The sequence below is a fragment of the Aegilops tauschii genome, chromosome 2, assembly GCF_002575655.3.
Source record: "Aegilops tauschii subsp. strangulata cultivar AL8/78 chromosome 2, Aet v6.0, whole genome shotgun sequence".
NCBI lineage: Eukaryota > Viridiplantae > Streptophyta > Magnoliopsida > Poales > Poaceae > Aegilops > Aegilops tauschii.
In genome coordinates, this window is record NC_053036.3 from 76,168,578 (window position 1) to 76,189,861 (window position 21,284).

Below are 21,284 nucleotides of genomic sequence, written 5' to 3' on the forward strand. Positions count from 1 at the left end.
ATATGGTAAAAATAAATTAATACCTTGTTCTAAAAAGAATTTAATACCTGCCAGCGCAGAAAATTATACAGTAATGTTTCCCTTCATATTATTTTTTTGCATGGAGTTTTCCTTTCATACTACTCATTTAGAGGTAGTAAATTAAGGCGTATATAATCACCAGCCAAACGGTGAAAAAGGGGCTGTATTAATACGTACGGGACTCGTATGCGCCTGGTGGGATCGATTACTGTCCTCCACATAGCAAAACGACCAAGATACGTGAGTAGGAACAATGGAGTGCCACCGTACTGTTAGTTCGGTCGTGCTCGTGCTCGTGCTCGTGCTCGTGCTGCTGCTCCGGTGGCCGGCGTTGAGCTCTGCGTCGGTGCCGGTGTCGAGGACCATTACCGTGGACAGTAAAGGGGGAGGAGATTTCAGGAGCATTCAGTCGGCGGTGAACCTCGTCCCGGACGGCAACCGCGAGTGGGTCAGGATCCACGTCCGGGCAGGGGGCTACAGGTTCGTCTTGCTACACAGTTAGGTATTGCTTCAAGATGTGGTAAGCAAGTATGGTTATGATGGTATACGTGGTGCATGCAGGGAGAAGGTGACCATCCCAAGGGAGAAAGGCTACATCTTGCTGGAAGGGGAGGGCCACTCGAGCACGGTCATCTACTTCGACGACTACGTCCACGGCAGCACCGACGACCTGATGCGCCGCGGCGCCAATGCGATGGGGACGCTCGAGACCGCCACCTTCAGAGTCTACGCCAACGACTTCGTTGCCCGGGACATCGCCTTCACCAACACGCACAACGGCGTCAACAAGAGCAACGCCACCCAGGCGCTGGCGGCGCTGGTCGACAGTGACCGGATTGCCTTCCACCGCTGCGCCTTCAACGGCTTCCAAGACACGCTGTGCGACAACACTGGCCGGCACTACTTCCATGAATGCTTCATCAAGGGCGGCGTCGACTTCATCTTCGGCTACGCCCGGTCCATCTACGACGGCTGCACCCTCGTGTCCAACATACCCTTGCGGTCCGGCCGCCATGCTGGGTGGGTGACGGCGCATGCCAGGCGCCACGCCGGCGACCCCGGCGGTTTTGTGTTCAAGGGCGGTGAGCTCCGAGGCACCGGGCGCCAGTACCTCGGACGCGCGTGGAACAAATACGCCACCGTCGTCTACTATCACGTGAACATGTCCAGCGTCGTCGTCCCGAAGGGGTGGGCTCCGTGGTACGCCGGCAATGATACTAACGATGTCCTGTTCGCAGAGGTTGGGTGCATCGGCCCCGGGTCAGACATGGCCAGGAGAGTGCCGTGGGAGAAGCATCTCAGCGAGGCGGAGGTGGAGAAGTTCGTGGGCATGAGCTTCATCGACGACGGTTGGCTAAGCAAGCAGCCATAGCCGGGGATCGATCGGATCACGAGTAGTTGGATGCACACATATAGCATAGGAAATAGCAGGATGAATTGCGAGCTTACACTCATTTCACCTTGCGCGCGGTCTAGAGAGGAAGTGGCCGGGCCTTCTTTTTTTTCCACAGGAAAAGGACTTTATTTCTCAAACAATAGAAAGGTCATTTACAGTAAGGTGAGAAATAAAATCCGGGATTGAACAATCCCCAACTTTAGAAGATCTACTACTATGGAAATTTTTTGCAATGCTATCCGCTGCTCCATTACCCTCACGAGAACATTTTATAATTTCAAACACGGACAAGTTTAGCACCAGTTCTTTGCATTCCAAAACCACAGCCACTTCCGTTACAAAATACTCTTCCTGATTTAGTGCATCGGCAGCAACCAAACTAGTAGATTCGATGATTAGTGAGCTGCACCAAATCTTCGCTGCCATGTAGTAGCCATTGCGAATAGCCATTATTTCCGCCATATCCATAGAAGGGACATGCGGTATAAAGCATGAGGCTGCCACGACAAACTCGCCATGATCATCGAACCTGTACCTCGCGTCATATTTTCCGCACAAAATGATGCATCCCCATTGAATTTAACTATTCCTCTCTTTGGTATTTGCCACATTAACTATTCCTCTCTTTGGTATTTGCCACATGTGATCACGTGTCATCCCTGGTCAGTTATGAGTTGCAGCACGGACAAAGTTTGTTGCTAGAACTTTGATGGACAATGGCATTCAATCTGGTTGACGGATTGTTTCGCCTTTGACAAATTGTCATCGCTACCAACAAATAAACCAGCTACCAACTGCAATAAGTTCGGCCATTGGTAGCTCACTTATACAGTTTTGTCGAATCATATGAGCGTCCAATTTGACTGAACCCGAGCGGTCTTCTACCACTGCTTTTTGGATCTCTTCTTTCAGACCAAGTTCAACCCAAACCTCCAATGCTCGACTGCAGGTAAATAGGCAATGTTGGATATCTTCAAACCCTATGTGCCAGATCAGGCATTGACCCGACACAGGAATGGCCTTCCAACTAAGGTACCAAAGCATGGCAGCACTCCCCTCGGAACTTTTCATATAAAGTGTTCTACTTTTCCCTGAATGTGGAAAGCCCAAACATACTTCCAACTGTCATGTACTTGGCTTCCCTTCCCATTGGTTCGGTTCCAGTGATCCTCAAACTGATGTTCAAATTCCACATGATATGCTGAACTTACCGAGATGTGCCTGAACGGTTGTAATGCCATGTTATGAAGTCTTCGACCACTTCCACTCACAATCGAAATTGAAGGATTCTATGGACATCTACAGGAGAGAAAACGGACCGTAACATGCCCTCATCCCATTGGCAGTGTGCGGATCAACCAGCTCTTCAACTTTTCTTAACATCGTTATTCCCCTTGGTGTAATGACTTTCCAAGATTCACTCAATGGAACCCGGGGATCATGCCAAATATTTAATTTCGCGCCAGAGCCCATGCACCACATTACACCCTGGTTTGAACATTTGTATTCCTGCTACAATGCTTTGCCATGTAAAAGAAGATCCTTTTTGGGGGCCAACATTAAGGATATTCCCATCCGAATAGTATTTTGCACTTAGAACCCGTGCACACAAAGATCCTGGTTTCTGGAGTAGTCGCCAGCATTGTTTTGCTAATAAAGCAAGACTAAAACTACGTAGGTCTCCGAACCCCAAGCCACCTTCCTCTTCAGGATGCACATCTTTCACCATGCAAAACAATGCATATAGTTTTTTTCTCATTATTTCCCCACCAAAATCCTGCAATCTCATATGTGATTCATTTACAAATCCATTTATGCAGTTTGAAAACAGACATCGCATATGAGGGAATTGCTTGAGCAACCGCTTCCAATAAGATTTCTTTTCCTTGCATGGATAATACCTTTTTCTTTCCAACCTTTAATTCTTTGACAACTTCTATCAATGAGGGGCTGGAAGCAGTCATTCCTATCCACCCCCACCATTGTGAGTAGACCAAGATATTTATCTAAAAGTGCTTCCATTAGGATATCAAGATTTCTACAGACATATTCCCTAACACTAACACTTGTGTTAGGACTAAAAAATACACTTGATTTTTCTGTAATCACAAGTTGTCCAGAGCTTCTACAGTAAATGTCCAAAACTCTTTTCATAGTACTTGCATTCAGGGCATTATCTTTCATAAGGATCAACAAATCATCTACATAAAGAAGGTGAGAGAGATAGACGGTGCATTTCTACAAACAGATATACCTTCCAGCCCACCAACGTCTTCCTCATGAGGCAGAATGCTAGATAAACCCCTCTAAGCATAGTAGAAACAGATAAGGAGAGAAAGGGCCTCTCTGCCGTAGCCCCCTGATGGGTGAAATATCATCCGTCTCTATGCCATTGAATCTTACTCTATAGCTTACCGAAGAAACACACTCCATAATCATCTCCACCCATTGCACATCAAATCCTAGTTTCAACATTAATTAACTCAAGTGGTAACTTTGTTCTAAGTCAAATTTCTTTAAATTTGATCAAGACTATAAAATATAGATCTATATCCAATAATAATAAAGAACAGTGCGTTTCTGCGTTTTTTAGTCCATCATGAAGTTGATAGTAATTACCCATTATGCCACCCATAAGTCACAAAAATACCCCTTCATTTTTGTAGGTCATTTCGTTTCTCTGGTTTTTCGTTCCATCCCGAAGTTGATAGTAATTACACACCATGCCACCCATAAGTCACAAAAATACTCATTCATTCTTATTTGTAGGCCATTTCGTTTCTCTAATTTTTTGGTCCATCCCAAAGTTGATAGTAAATACTCACTATGCCACCCATAAGTCACAAAAATACCCCCATCATTTTTTAGTAGGCCGTTTTGTTGCATGCAACGTTTCACCTAAAAAAGAAATAGCAAAACAAGGACTCGAACCATGCTTGCGTTGAAGGAGCCCGCATGCGCAAACCAATTCATGTTGCCAACGTTGCTAGAGAAATAAAGGAACATACCGTTTTATTGGTTAAGCGAGTTAGCGAAGCAAGGAATCGAACCATTTTATTATTATTTTTTTAAAAAAAGACTCGAACCATGGTCGCATTAAAGGAGCCCGCATGCACGGACCAAGTCATCTAGCCAACATTGCTAGAGAAATAAAGTAAGGTACGCTTTTATTGGTTAAGTGGTTTTAGCAGAACAAGGATCCAAACCATGGTTGCGTTGAAGGATCCCACATGCACGAACCAAGTCATCTAGCCAATGTTGCAAGAGAAATAAGGAAGGTACCCTTTTATTGGTTAGGCGAATTTTCTTAGAAATAAACTTAGAAGTGTAATACCCCGAAAACCACAAACATAATTTTTTAAACAAGCGAGAAGAATTGACCAAACTTTGACTTCCTTGAACCAAAAATCGTAAAGAAGATCAGAGACCATGCTTGTGTTCCTCTCGTCAAATCAATCGAGATAGGCTATGATTTTGTCCAAAACAGAGGTCAAATGTATTTTTGGTGAGTCATTTATTTATTAACCATTGGATAATTTCGAGATGAAAAAAAAAGAGACAGACTCAGGTATGGATAGGTATTTAGGAAGGGAAACATAAATCAATAGAGTCCACTAGCCCCGAATATCACTCACGAACGCTCCTCCTAGACCTCCTTCATGGCCGCCGCCACCTAGGTCATTGTTGTTGTCGAGCCGCCTCTGTGTCGCCAATGTTGGGCGTCGCTGCCGCTCGGTCCGCGCCAACATAGCCAACGCGGGAGACTCTCCCTTGACTGGTTCTTGCTGCGCCATGGCTACCTGCATCCTAATTGTGTTGTTGTTCTAAGAGGTTCGAGGGTGAAGATTGACTTTTAGTTAAATGTCAGCATTAAGGCAAGTGCATGACGAACCGCCGTTTTACATTTTTGCCCACTGTCTATACATTGATTGTCATGTGCAATTAGCTGATTCAGTATGCTCGGGTCCATCTAGCTTTGACTTGTTGTTCATGTTCGTTTCGCTATTTCTATCAAGATTCTTCACTTTATTATGAGATTACTTCATGTTCGATTTGATGTTTCTATCGATGTTCTAATGTTCCATGGGTTATCATATTCTGAAAGCCAGGACAGTGAGGACGTCACACATGTCCAATCTTGGTTTAAGGCATGGTGTGAATAATCCAGTGTGCTTGAGCTAGGTCGATGAGGATGACACATGTGTTCAATCCGATACGGTCGGTGGGCGAAACATCCTGTGAATAATCCGGTATGCTCACTATATGGAAGTGTTCAAAGTTGTTAAAAGCCAACGTTGCTTAGTGAGACAATTGGCTTCAGTCTTCCGGTTATCGTTTCAGTTTTCCTAGAAGTCTTCTGTTCCAAGTGATGTTCCATTGTTCTCCATTGACTAATGTTCTTATGGTTTCATGATGTGTTTGTTGAGTATTTCTGTACTCACTCTTGCATTTATTTGGTTTTTGGGTATTAAGAGCATCTACAACCGGACTTAGCAAATCTGGCTGCACTGATTAGGCACCGCTTAAATAATGTAATCCACATCCGGACGCCTTCATTATCATATCTCAAATTCATACAAACTCATGCAACCACGTCGATGCACACATATCGTCCGGCTACTCCATCACTACTAACTAAACATGCCATCGGACTACCAAAATTTGGCATGTTTGGCTATGGCGGAGTTCATCCACGGCTACTCTTGCCCTTCCCGATGCCCTTGCCGTCCTTCTCGCAGAAAGACCGGTCGAAGACGCAGTACGGATCGAGCCGGATCTGCTCGTCGATGGAGTTGTCATTGCCGTCGCTATCCTCCTTCTCCTCCTTCGGTGGCAGTCCGACCATGGCACGGGCCACCCGATTATGCTCTCGAGCGAGGGCGTGCGTGTTCCTCCGCTGCCGTTTCTTCATAATGCGAGTGCGGATGGCTTGCTCCTCTGCAGCCGCCCGCGCCGCCGCATCAGCCGCCTCCTCCGCTGCCATTTCCGCCATGATACTGGCCTTGTAGGCCTTTATCCTCTCCCTCCCACGGCGGGCCGCCCATTCCCAGTGGGACTCATGGTCTGCCCGACAGGTGATGGGGAAGGAGAGGTGTTCCGGCTGCCGGGGCCGCAAGGATCCAGCACCAGAGGACCCAAGTGCCCGGTGAGCTGACGCTATGGCGTCGCGGCGAACGGATCCGTCCGTCGGCCGGGCGATGTCCTCCCGGGAGCGGCGGAGTGCAATGCAGACTGCCATTGACTCCTCCAACTCGCACGAGATGACACTCCAGTCAACGGATCCAGAGTGGTGGGAGTCTGATGTCTACTACGCAACCTTCTTCTTGTAGACGTTGTTGGGCCTCCAAGTGCAGAGGTTTGTAGGACAGTAGCAAATTTCCCTCAAGTGGATGACCTAAGGTTTATCAATCCGTGGGAGGCGTAGGATGAAGATAGTCTCTCTCAAGCAACCCTGCAACCAAATAACAAAGAGTCTCTTGTGTCCCCAACACACCCAATACAATGGTAAATTATATAGGTGCACTAGTTCGGCGAAGAGATGGTGATACAAGTGCAATATGGATGGTAGATATAGGTTTTTGTAATCTGAAAATATAAAAACAGTAAGGTACCTAATGATAAAAGTGAGCGTAAACGGCATTGCGATGCGTTGAAACAAGGCCTAGGGTTCATACTTTCACTAGTGCAAGTTCTCTCAATATTAATAACATAATTGGATCATATAACTATTCCTCAACATGCAACAAAGAGTCACTCCAAAGTCACTAATAGTGGAGAACAAACGAAGAGATTATGGTAGAGTACGAAACCACCTCAAAGTTATTCTTTCCGATCAATCCATTGGGCTATTCCTATAAGTGTCACAAACAGCCCTAGAGTTCGTAGTAAAATAACACCTTAAGACACACATCAACCAAAACCCTAATGTCACCTAAATACTCCAATGTCACCTCAAGTATCCGTGGGTATGATTATACGATATGCATCACACAATCTCAGATTCATCTATTCAACCAACACATAGAACCTCAAAGAGTGCCCCAAAGTTTTTACCGGAGAGTCAAGACGAAAACGTGTGCCAATCCCTATGCATAGGTTCATGGGCGGAACCCGCAAGTTGATCACCAAAACATACATCAAGTGAATCAATAGAATAACCCATTGTCACCACGGTTATCCCACGCAAGACATACATCAAGTGTTCTCAAATCATTAAAGACTCAATCCGATAAGAGAACTTCAAAGGGAAAACTCAATCCATTACAAGAGAGTAGAGGGGGAGGAACATCATAAGATCCAACTATAATAGCAAAGCTCGCGATACATCAAGATCGTGCCAAATTAAGAACACGAGAGAGAGAGAGAGAGAGAGAGAGAGATCAAACACATAGCTACTGGTACATACCCTCAGCCCCGAGGGTGAACTACTCCCTCCTCGTCATGGAGAGCGCCGGGATGATGAAGATGGCCACCGGTGAGGGATTCCCCCTCCGGCAGGGTGCCGGAACAGGGTCCCGATTGGTTTTTGGTGGCTACGGAGGCTTGCGGTGGCGGAACTCCCGATCTATTCTGTTCCCCGATCGTTTTAGGGTATATGGATATATATATATATATATAGGCGGAAGAAGTACGTCAGGGGAGCCACGAGGGGCCCACGAGGGTGGAGGGCGCGCCCAGGGGGGTGGGCGCGCCCCCCTGCCTCGTGCCTTCCTCGTTGCTTCCTTGACGTGGACTCCAAGTCCCCCGGGTTGCTTTCCTTCCAAAAATAACTTCTCCAGAAGGTTTCATTCCGTCTCGACTCCATTTGATATTCCTTTTCTTCGAAACACTGAAACAAGGGAAAAAACAGGAACTGGCACTGGCTCTGGGTCAATAGGTTAGTCCCAAAAATAATATAAAAGTGCATAATAAAGCCCATTAAACATCCAAAACAGATAATATAATAGCATGGAACAATAAAAAATTATAGATACGTTGGAGACGTATCAGCAACCCCAAGCTTAATTCCTGCTCGTCCTCGAGTAGGTAAATGATAAAAACAGAATTTTTGATGTGGAATTCTACCTGACATATTTCTCGATGTAATTTTCTTTATTGTGGCAAGAATATTCATATCCGAAAGATTCAAGACAAAAGTTTAATATTGACATGAAAATAATAATAATTCAAGCATACTAACAAAGCAATCATGTCTTCTCAAAATAACATGGCCAAAGTAAGTTATCCCTACAAAATCATATAGTCTGGCTATGCTCTATCTTCATCACACAAAATATTTAAATCATGCACAATCCCGATGACAAGCCAAGCAATTGTTTCATACTTTTGATGTTCTCAAATTTTTTCAATCTTCACGCAATACATGAGCGTGAGCCATGGACATAGCACTATAGGTGGAATAGAATGGTGGTTGTGGAGAAGACAAAAAGGAGAAGATAGTCTCACATCAACTAGGCGTATCAACGGGCTATGGAGATGCCCATCAATAGATATCAATGTGAGTGAGTAGGGATTGCCATGCAACGGATGCACTAGAGCTATAAGTGTATGAAAGCTCAACAAAAGAAACTAAGTGGGTGTGCATCCAACTCGTTTGCTCACGAAGACCTAGGGCATTTTGAGGAAGCCCATCATTGGAATATGCAAGCCAAGTTCTATAATGAAAGATTCCCACTAGTATATGAAAGTGACAACATAGGAGACTCTCTATCATGAAGATCATGGTGCTACTTTGAAGCACAAGTATGGTAAAAGGATAGTAGCATTGCCCCTTCTCTCTTTTTCTCTCATTTTTTATTTTATTTTATTTTATTTGGGCCTTTTCTCCTTTTTTTTATGGCCTCTTTTTTTCTCTCTTTTTTTTTATTTTTCGTCCGGAGTCTCATCCCGACTTGTGGGGGAATCATAGTCTCCATCATCCTTTCCTCACTGGGACAATGCTCTAGTAATGATGATCATCACACTTTTATTTACTTACAACTCAAGAATTACAACTCGATTCTTAGAACAAAATATGACTCTATATGAATGCCTCCGGCGGTGTACCAGGATGTGCAATGACTCATGAGTGACATGTATGAAAGAATTAAGAACGGTGACTTTGCCACAAATACGATGTCAATTATATGATCACGCAAAGCAATATGACAATGATGGAGCGTGTCATAATAAACGGAATGGTGAAAAGTTGCATGGCAATATATCTCGGAATGGCTATGGTAATGTCATGATAGGTAGGTATGGTGGCTATTTTAAGGAAGGTATATGGTGGGTGTATGATACCGGCGAAAGGTGTGCGGTATTAGAGAGGCTAGCAATGGTGGAAGGAAGGGAGTGCGTATAATCCATGGACTCAACATTAGTCATAAAGAACTCACATACTTATTGTAAAAATCTATTAGTTATCGAAACAAAGTACTACGCGCATGCTCCTAGGGGGATAGATTGGTAGGAAAAGACCATCGCTCGTCCCCGGCCGCCAATCATAAGGAAGACAATCAATAAATAAATCATGCTCCGACTTCATCACATAACGGTTCACCATACGTGCATGCTACGGGAATCACAAACTTTAGAACAAGTATTTCTCAAATTCACAACTACTCAACTAGCATGACTCTAATATCACCATCTTCATATCTCAAAACAATTATCAAGTATCAAACTTCTCATAGTATTCAATGCACTTTATATGAAAGTTTTTATTATACCCATCTTGGATGCCCATCATATTAGAACTAAATTCATAACCAAAGCAAATTACCATGTTGTTTAGGACTCTCAAAATAATATAAGTGAAGCACGAGAGTTCATCTATTTCTTTAAAATAAAACCACCATTATTGTGCTCTAAAAGATATAAGTGAAGCACTAGAGCAAACGACAAACTACTCCGAAAGATATAAGTGAAGATCAATGAGTAGTTGAATAATTATGTAACTATGTGAAGACTCTCTAATATTTAAGGATTTCAGATCTTGGTATTTTATTCAAACAGCAAGCAAAACTAAATAAAATAAAATAACGCTCCAAGCAAAACACATGTCATGTGGTGAATAAAAATATAGCTCCAAGTAAAGTTACCAATGAATGAAGTCGAAAGAGGGGATGCCATCCGGGGCATCCCCAAGCTTAGGCTCTTGGTTGTCCTTGAATATTACCTTGGGGTGCCTTGGGCATCCCCAAGCTTAGGCTCTTGCCACTCCTTATTCCATAGTCCATCGAATCTTTACCCAAAACTTGAAAACTTCACAACACAAAACTCAACAGAAAACTCGTAAGCTCCGTTAGCGAAAGAAAACAAAACACCACTTCAAGGTAGTGTAATGAACTCATTTTTTATTTATATTGGTGTTAACCCTACTTTATTCCAACTTCTCTATGGTTTATAAACTATTTTACTAGCCATACATTCATCAAAATAAGCAAACAACACACGGAAAACAGAATCTATCAAAAACAGAACAGTCTGTAGTAATCTGTAACTAACGCAAACTTCTGGAACTCCAAAAATTCTAAAATAAATTGGTGCACCTGAAGAATTTTTCTAGTAATCATATGCAAAAATAATCAACTAAATATCACTCTCCAGTAAAAAGTTCTAGCTAATCTCGTGAGCGCTAAAGTTTCTGTTTTTTACAGCATGATCATAAAGACTTCACCCAAGTCTTCCCAAAGGTTCTACTTGGCACAAACACTAATTAAAACATAAAACCACATCTAAAAAGAAGCTAGATGGATTATTTATTCCCAAACATAACCAAAAAGCAAGAAACTAAAATAAAATTGGGTTGCCTCCCAATCAAGCGCTAAGGTTTAACGCCCCTAGCTAGGCATGATGATTTCGATGATGCTCGCATAAAAGATAAGAATTGAAACATAAAAAGAGCATCATGAAGAATATGACTAGCACATTTAAGTCTAACTCACTTCCTATGCATAGGGATTTTGTGAGCAAACAACTTATTGGAACAAGAATCAACTTGCATAGGAAGGTAAAACAAGCATAACTTCAAGATTTAAGCACATAGAGAGGAAACCTGGTATTATTGCAATATGTAGCAGCATATGATCCTCTCTCATAATAATTTTTAGTAGCATCATGAATGAATTCAACAATATAACCAGCACCTAAAGCATTCTTTTCATGATATACTCACATAGAAATTTTATTACTCTCCACATAAGCAAAATTCTTTTCATTCGGGATAGTGGGAGTTTCATAAGAGACTTGAATACTATAAATTGTTTCCACATTAAAGGATTAATGTTCAGAAAAAGGATAATCAAAATCATGAAAAGTTTTATAAATATAATCATCACTACTTTTTATAGCATAAGTTTCGTCACAATAATCATCATAAGTAGCAACTTTGTTCTCATCATAATCGATTGAAACCTCTTCCAACATAGTGGATACATCACTAAATAAAGTCATGACCTCTCCAAATCCACTTTCATAAATATTATAAGATTCAACATCCTCCAAAATAGTGCGATCATTACTTCCTAAATTTGACACTCTTCCAAACCCACTTTTATCAATATAATCATCATAAGTAGAAGGCATGCTATCATCATAACAACTTTGCATATCAAAACTTGGGAGGCTAAAAATACCATCTTCATTAAACGTAGCATCCCCAAGCTTGGGACAAACATTAATGGCAGCAAATATATTCTCAAAAACAACATCTTCATCAAACATAGCATCCCCAAGCTTGGGCCTTTTCATATCATAAGCATAATCACTCTCATCATTAATAGTATGGATAGCACCAATAGTATAGCAATTATCATATTCTTCCAAGCAAGTGCCAAAAAGATTTTCAAGATCATAAGAAGTATCATTATCTTCCCAATCATAATCATCACAACAAGCAAAAGGCATAACGAGATCATCATCAAGTGCATCATCTTCCACAATTATTTTTGATTCATTTTCATGAGGCACAACAATAATAGGAGCAACATTATTTGGGAGAGATATCTTTTTACCTCTCTTCCTTTTCCTTTTCTTCTTCTTCACCACATCATGTGTGGGTTCAATCCTCTTTTTGGAGCTCCTTATTAATGAGATTGGTTGAATAGAAGGCTCCTCCTCGTTACCTGATTCATCATAAGAAATAATAGGAGGATATTGGGAAGTCTCTTCCCTTTCATTAGTATTCTCTTCATCCTCTATTTGTTTTCTTTTCTTTATGTAATTGGTAATATAAGGATTTTCAATGCAATTCACCGCACAATGCATATAAATTTCTTCTAGATCAAAATGAAGAACTCTATTAAGGGCAAATTCTGGAATATCCTTAGTTATACGTTTCATTTCTTCATAACCCAAGAGAAAACTAAGTTCATTATGATGTGCAAGGGAAATCAAGTCATCACAATTTTTGGACACGATACGATCATGAAACAATTTGCATTGGGTACTGAAATGATCACGTTCATTGCAAAGTTCACAAGTATGGCTAGAAAGTTTAAATTTTCAGCACACGCATCTAGCCTTTCTTGCAACCATTTAGTTTCTAAATGCTTATGCCTCTTGTAATAACTATCTTCCCTATTTGGTGTGTACTTGCAAACCCAATGTACTCCACAAAAATTGACATGTTTATAGGAGACATTTTCATCATAACTAGTGCAATCATCATTACTACTATGGATATTCAAGGAGTTCATACTAACAACATTGCAATCATGCTCATCATTCAAAGATTTAGTGCCAAACATTTTAATGCATTCTTCTTCTAACACTTTGGCACAATTTTTCTTTCCATCATACTCACGAAAGATATTAAAAAGATGAAGCGTATGAGGTAAACTCAATTCCATTTTTTTGCAATTTTCTTTTATAAACTAACTAGTGCTAAAACAAGAAACAAAAAGATTCGATTGCAAGATCTAAAGATATACCTTCAAGCACTCACCTCCCCGGCAACGGCGCCAGAAACTGCTTTATGTCTACTACGCAACCTTCTTCTTATAGACGTTGTTGGGCCTCCAAGTGCAGGGGTTTGTAGGACAGTAGCAAATTTCCCTCAAGTGGATGACCTAAGGTTTATCAATCCGTGGGAGGCGTAGGATGAAGATAGTCTCTCTCAAGCAACCCTGCAACCAAATAACAAAGAGTCTCTTGTGTCCCTAACACACCCAATACAATGGTAAATTGTATAGGTGCACTAGTTCGGCGAAGAGATGGTGATACAAGTGCAATATGGATGGTAGATATAGGTTTTTGTAATCTGAAAATATAAAAACAGCAAGGTAACTAATGATAAAAGTGAGCGTAAACGGTATTGCAATGCGTTGAAACAAGGCCTAGGGTTCATACTTTCACTAGTGCAAGTTCTCTCAACATTAATAACATAATTGGACCATATAACTATCCCTCAACATGCAACAAAGAGTCACTCCAAAGTCACTAATAGTGGAGAACAAACGAAGAGATTATTGTAGGGTACGAAACCACCTCAAAGTTATTCTTTCCGATCAATCCATTGGGCTATTCCTATAAGTGTCACAAACAGCCCTAGAGTTCGTAGTAAAATAACACCTTAAGACACACATCAACCAAAACCCTAATGTCACCTAGATACTCCAATGTCACCTCAAGTATCCATGGGTATGATTATACGATATGCATCACACAATCTCAGATTCATCTATTCAACCAACACATAGAACCTCAAAGAGTGCCCCAAAGTTTCTACCGGAGAGTCAAGACGAAAACGTGTGCCAACCCCTATGCATAGGTTCATGGGCGGAACCCGCAAGTTGATCACCAAAACATACATCAAGTGAATCAATAGAATAACCCATTGTCACCACGGTTATCCCACGCAAGACATACATCAAGTGTTCTCAAATCATTAAAGACTCAATCCGATAAGAGAACTTCAAAGGGAAAACTCAATCCATTACAAGAGAGTAGAGGGGGAGAAACATCATAAGATCCAACTATAATAGCAAAGCTCGCAATATATCAAGATCGTGCCAAATCAAGAACACGAGAGAGAGAAAGAGAGAGAGAGAGAGAGAGAGAGAGAGAGAGAGATCAAACACATAGCTACTGGTACATACCCTCACCCCGAGGGTGAACTACTCCCTCCTCGTCATGGAGAGCACCGGGATGATGAAGATGGCCACCAGTGAGGGATTCCCCCTCTGGCAGGGTGCCGGAACAGGGTCCCGATTGGTTTTTGGTGGCTACAGAGGCTTGCGGTGGCGAAACTCCCGATCTATTCTATTCCCCGATCGTTTTAGGGTATATGGATATATATATAGGCGGAAGAAGTACGTCAGGGGAGCCACGAGGGGCCCACGAGGGTGGAGGGCGCGCCCCCCTGCCTCGTGCCTTCCTCGTCGCTTCCTTGACGTGGACTCCAAGTCCCCCGGGTTGCTTTCCTTCCAAAAATAACTTCTCCAGAAGGTTTCATTCCGTTTCGACTCCGTTTGATATTCCTTTTCTTCGAAACACTGAAACAAGGGGAAAAAACAGGAACTGGCACTGGGCTCTGGGTCAATAGGTTAGTCCCAAAAATAATATAAAAGTGCATAGTAAAGCTCATAAAACATCCAAGATGAATAATATCATAGCATGGAACAATAAAAATTATAGATACGTTGGAGACGTATCCGGAATTCGCCAGAGGGGAGTGGAGTGAAGTGGCTAGGGTTTGCTCCGGCGAGCGGATGGGGACGGATATATGTGGGGTCGGGTGGGCCAGCATGGGCCGGGTCCGACGTAGCGGGAGTGCCTGGGCGCCCCCATATCCTCCCCATATTTGTGATGTATATGAGGGGTGCCGGTCAGCCTAGGCGTTTGAGGCCCGTTTGAGGCGTCTGTCTGGGTCAAGGAAGCATGACCAGTCAGTGATCGGGTGGCCCGTCCAGACGTTTGAGGAGGATTTGAGGCGCCCGACTGTAGATACTCTAATAAAGCGACATGCGTGAGATATGGGAGTAGAACCACTACAACACTTGAGCACATACTTTTTTTCGAAAAGGAGGAAGACCCCCGGCCTCTGCATCTGGACGATGCATACGGCCAATTTATTAATTGTTAACACAAGACCTTACAAAGTCGTACAACAGTAAGACCAAAGCCACCATCTTCGCAACCTCTGTCGCTACTCCTATCTAACTGATGAAGGGGCGCTGATAGTCTGGGCCTAATACCAAACAGACCTCACAGTCAAACCTAACATCTAAGACCTGAGGTCCCAACCAGGACGCCTGCCGGGTATGGGCACCCACCAGTCCGGCGTGCTCTTCAAGCAGGACCCCTGCCGGGTATGAGGTCGCCGCAGCCACGTACCATCAATCCATCTTCAGAGCTGTACTGTTGCATGAACCGTGCCAGGTCTCTCTGCCATCGACGCCGCCACGACGCCAGACAGCGCCACCATCCTGCGCTCGTCCATCATCACACGCCCACCGGCGAAACCCCCACTGCTCCATGCCGCTGAGAATCTCCGTTGTCAATGTGCCAGATGCCACGCCGCTCCTCCGACGCGAACACCAAAAACAAGAAATGCCCTAAAGATACAAGGGGCACTCTGCACAACATGAAGCCGCCGCGAGCAGCTGCAGAGAACCAGCCGGCGGCCAAAGCCCCCACCTTCATGAGCCCACACCCGAGTCCTAGCTCCCCAGGCAACGCCTCCAAGGAGGAGATGACGCCCATGGCGCCACCGCTGCCCAATCCAGGCCGGATTTTGGGTTTTCACCCAGGAGAGGACCGGAGGTGGCAAGAATAAGGACCACGACACCGCCTTCAGGAAGGATGCGTCGCCCGAAGCCGACGCCGCTGTCGAGCCGAACTAGCCGGCCTAGGGTTTCCCCCGGTCCCAATCTGCACCACCATCTCCAGAAGCACCGGAACCAGCAGCAGCCACCGGCCTCAAGCGCAAAGGGGAAGGAGCGGGAACGAGGGAGCAACAGGCCTCCAGATCTGGCGAGGACGAAGGCCCCCGAACTACCGCCGCCAAGCGCCGACTCCCCACCACCCGAGCGGTCGAGGACGCCGGGCAGAGTCCCCGCGCACACCGTCCAGGGCGCGAACGGCGGCGCCGAACCAGCAGGGGCCGCCGCCCCGTGGATCCGGATCTCCGCGAAGGGATGACGAAGGCCCCGCCGCCACCTTCCTTGCTAGCCGCGCGACGCATCGGGGGCTCCTCTGGTGGCGACGAGGAGGAGAGGAAGGGGAGGGGAGGCCGGCGGCGGCGGCTAGGGTTAGCCGCCCGTGTCACCCCTGTTGGAGCGACGCGGGGGCGGCGGCGGCTTCCACTAATACTTAGAATTAAGATACTCATACCTTACCTACTAGTCATAGTATAACAATTGGTTAATACTTGCTTGCTTGGCATGAGACTTTGCATGACGATGGATGAAGGAATAAGAAGCAATAACACCCTAAGTTTTGGGATGCTCAAGACACCCCAAGGTAATATTTAAGAAAGATCCAAGCATCTAAGCTTGGTGATGCTCCGAAAGGCATCTCCGGAAGGCATGGTCAGGAAATTGGAGCGTGATGGTTAAATCCTTCCAACCTCCTTCCTAGGGACATGCAAGTAGTTCTTTGCCTAGCGCAAATAATAATAAAGCTCATAGGAGTCGCTTGTCGAGTGCAAAAAAAAATGTACTCGACAAAGGTCATCTTTGCCTAGTACACGATAAAATGCACACAGCAAATATCTGAAACTGGGCTAAATCCCATATTCCAGTAGTGAAGAGATAGGAACCTCGTCGGCACCATACATATTCCAGTATCACAAGAGATAGGAACCTAGTTGCCACCATACAACGAGGCGACATCTAAAACTTTGGTCTTTCGTTGTCCTTTGAGTTGCTGGCTTGTCGGCAAGATACTCATCGATTCAATGATTGCAATTTGTAAGTAGACATTGTCATTGAGGGTGTACATGATTTTTCTTATACAATGTCTAGCTAGTTCTCCTCCGGCGGCGACACTTCGGGCGTGCTGAAACTCGCCTCATAGGTCATTGTCGCCACCAGCCCGGCCAGCAGCATGAGATACTTCCGCAGATAGTACTCCCACGACGGCTCGTGTATGCTGCTGTTGCTGCCGGCCGTGTGGCTGTCGTTGGACTCTACCATTTCGATGGACAGCGCCATTTATTCCTACGACTACGCTATAGCTTCTTGTATGAGAACGGATAGGAGGACGGCGGTTGTGAGGAGATCGACTGCCGATGGCGGCTGTGAGCACGGATAGGAGGAAGGCTCCGGTGACTGTGAGTCTGCTTATGCCACTGCCACTGCATCGACCTTTATATAAGCTCAAGCTGACATGGCCCGCCTGTACGAACCCTGAAGCTAGTAGGTAGCTAAGACTTCTTCAACCTGCAGTCCTGCACTTGTTAACTCCATTTCATGGTGTATCCAGTTGTTCATTGGATGTTTGAATGCTTCAACCCTTCCAAATGTGAAATATTGTGGAAGCATCTCAATACCCATACACGAGCACCCGCATGATTTATATTGATATGATTGTTTGGGTTACAAGTCAAGGTTGTTGGGAAACAACCGCAAGAGATATACAGGAGGTTCAAGATAGAGATAAGGAAGATCTAGTCTAATCTCTAGTTACAATAACAGCCAATACATATGGCGCATAACCTCCTGAACATATATTCTTAATACCCTCCCATAATCATAACTTCACCAAGTTAACATTACGTTTAAATTCTTCAAACGCCCTCGTGGGAAGTGCTTTAGTAAAACCATCCGCAACTTGATCCTTTGAGTGAACAAACCGTATCTCTAGCTCTTTGCTTGCAACTCTTTCCCTCGCAAAATAATAATCAATTTCAATATGTTTGGTCTATGCATGAAAAACAGGGTTAGCTGAGAGATACGTAGCACCAAGGTTATCACACCAAAGACAAGGGGTTTGAGAATTGTATATGCCAAGTTCCTTAAGCATGGATTTAACCCATATGATCTCTGCCGTTGCATTAGCCAAAGTTTTGTATTCTGCTTCAGTACTTGACCTGAATACTGTGGCTTGCTTCTTTGCACACCATGAGATGAGATTGGGTCCAAGGAATATAGCAAAACCACCTGTAGACCTTGTATCATCCGGACAACCAGCCCAATCAGAATCAGAAAAAGCACTCACAAGTGTGGATGATGACTTGTTAAAAGTTAAGCCAAGATTTAAAGTACTCTTCACATATCTAAGTATGCGTTTGGCAGCTGTCCAGTGTGATGTTGTGGGTGCATGAAGGAATTGACAAACTTTGTTCACGGCAAAGAAAATATATGGTCTAGTCAAAGTCAAGTACTGAAGTGCACCAACCATACTTCTGTACCTTGTGCTATCCTCTTGATCCAAGAGTTCTCCTTCTGCAAGAGACAACTTTTCTGAGCTGGATAGTGGAGTTGCTGATGGTTTACAATTCTGCAGACCAACTCTACTCAAAAGATCAGTTGCATATTTTTCCTGTGACAAGTGGAGTCCTCCTTCTTTGTTTCTTGTAACTTATATACCAAGAAAATAATGCAAATCTCCTAAATCTTTAAGAGCAAATTCTGAATTCAAATCCTTCAACAAGGCTGTCACAGCTTCATTTGATGAGCTTGTAACAATGATATCATCAACATAAATAAGCACAAAAACAGATGTACGTGACTTATTATAGATGAACAGTGATGTATCAGACCTTGAAGGAACAAACCCAAGTGCTTGCAACTTTGAGCTCAAGCGTGAGTACCAAGCCATGGGAGCATGTTTCAGTCCATACAGAGATCTATCCAGCCTACATACATGAAAGGGTCTGTTTTTGTCCTCAAAACCAGGAGGTTGTTTCATGTAAACTTCCTCTTCCAGAACACCATGCAGAAACGCGTTCTGCACATCTAGCTGTCTAAGACTCCATCCTCTGGATACGGCAATAGACAAAACAAGACGTATAGTGGCAGCTTTAACAACAGGACTGGATGTATCTTCATAGTCTATGCCATACCTTTGCTTAAACCCCTTTGCAACTAGTCTGGCCTTGTATCTATCTATAGTACCATCTGACTTTTTCTTTATTCTGAACACCCATTTGCAATCAATCAAGTTTTTACCTTGCTGTGAAGGAACGAGGTGCCGTGTTTTATTTTTCTGAAGTGCTTGAAATTCTTCTTCCATAGCTTTCATCCACTTTGCATCCTTGCATGCTTCCTGAAATGTACTAGGCTCTCCTGTAGAACAAGTTAAACCATACTTAACTTTATAATTAACCGGCTGAATGACACCTGCTCGTAGTCTGGTGCATAGCTGTGTTTGTACAGGCTGAGCCACCACACCAGAACCAGGCGCAGAGGATCCGGGAGAGACAGCTGCAGGGGATCCCATCAATCCTGGCACAGATTCGCTGCAGTCATCTGCGACCGGATCTTCTGTGGCCATGTTGCCACGCGGTGAACAAGAGAGCGGCGCAGAAGATCCCGTGGCTCCGGACTCCATGCCAGATCCACGCGCCTCCGTATCAGGGTGGAGATCAGCGCCAACACCGGATTGGTGGTCAGCGCGCCTGATGTAGACGCGCGATGTCGCGCCGAACCGGTTGGTTGCGGGTTGGCTAGGCGCGCATGCCGGAGACCCCTGCCGAGGCCTCGTGGCCGAGGCTGATGCTGCTAGGTCTGGCGCCCCTGATCCCGAGGCTGATGTTGTCGGATCTGACGCGGCCGCGGATCCCGACGCAGATTCGGCGGCGTTGTCACGTAGCGGACACATAAAATGTAGTCCATTATGGACGTTTTCTGCACTGTTTTGCATTGGATTTTTTTCTTCTCCTTCCAGATGAGATCCTGCAGCATCACAAGCCTCATTTGCATGGTTAGAAGCATTAGTCATATGATCAATACAATTGTCATCCCCGTGCTGAGAACCAGTTAAATGAGAAGGTAAAAGGAGAATTTCTTTGCGAAGCAAAGCACCGGCATTAGGACGAAGATTGTCAAAAGGAAACACGGTTTCATCAAAGACAACATCACGGGAAATATAGACACGACCAGTAGAGACATCTAGACATTTAACTCCTTTGTGTTTGGCACTATAACCAAGAAACACACATTGTTTGGATCTGAACATAAGTTTGCAGTTGTTATAGGGACGTAAATTGGGCCAACAAGCGCAGCCAAACACACGAAGAGAGGTATAATCTGGTCTAGTATTGAGCAGTCGGTGCATGGGTGTATCATTTTAGATGACTCGGCTAGGAAGCATATTGATGAGATGGACCGCGGTGAGGAAGGCCTCATCCCAAAACTTGAGGGGCATGGAGGCACCGGCAAGTAAGGCTAGCCCAACCTCAACTACGTGCCGGTGCTTGCGTTCAGCGGAGCCGTTTTGTTGGTGGGCGTGGGGGCAGGACACGTGATGTGAGATGCCCAAGGTTTGGAAAAACGAATCTAGTTTCTCATACTCGCCACCCCAATCGGATTGGACGGCAAGGATTTTGCTATCAAATTGACGTTCAACAAGCGCTTGAAAATGTTGGAAGACTTGGAAAACTTAAGAGCATTTTTTAAGAAGGTAGGTCCAAGTATACTTACTAAAATCATCTATGAAACTAACATAGTAAGTATGGCGGCCAACAGACATAGGGGCAGGACCCCACACATCAGAGAAAACAAGTTGCAAAGGTCTAGTAGAAATACTAGTTGAAACTGGATAGGGCAACTGATGTGACTTTGCCTTTTGACAGGAATCATATATAGTCTTAAAATTATGCTCACCAACACATGGGAGTTTATTATTTCTAAGCACTTGTTGAACAACGATAAAAAATGGATGTCCTAATCTTGCGTGCCACCGCTCGGGAGAGAGTCTTATGACACCACAGACTTAT

General features: G+C 44.3%; 1 protein-coding gene across 1 annotated transcript; it reads left to right on the forward strand.

Moving 5' to 3' along the window:
• The first annotated feature begins 274 nt into the window (after nucleotides 1-274).
• Nucleotides 275-1,698, forward strand: LOC109769183 (probable pectinesterase 66). Its single transcript, XM_020327932.2, has 2 exons — nucleotides 275-501; nucleotides 583-1,698. The coding sequence occupies exons 1-2, from the start codon at nucleotides 275-277 to the stop codon at nucleotides 1,391-1,393; spliced, it is 1,038 nt and encodes a 345-aa protein (XP_020183521.1). The 3' UTR covers nucleotides 1,394-1,698.
• The last annotated feature ends 19,586 nt before the right edge of the window (nucleotides 1,699-21,284 follow it).

What these genes read in the sequence shown, in the direction of transcription:
- LOC109769183 (XM_020327932.2), top strand. Translation starts at nt 275, where the DNA reads ATGGAGTGCCACCGTACTGTTAGTTCGGTCGTGCTCGTGCTCGTGCTC. An exon ending in GTCCGGGCAGGGGGCTACAG is followed by an intron (nt 502 to 582) that starts GTTCGTCTTGCT and finishes TGGTGCATGCAG; the next exon opens with GGAGAAGGTGACCATCCCAA.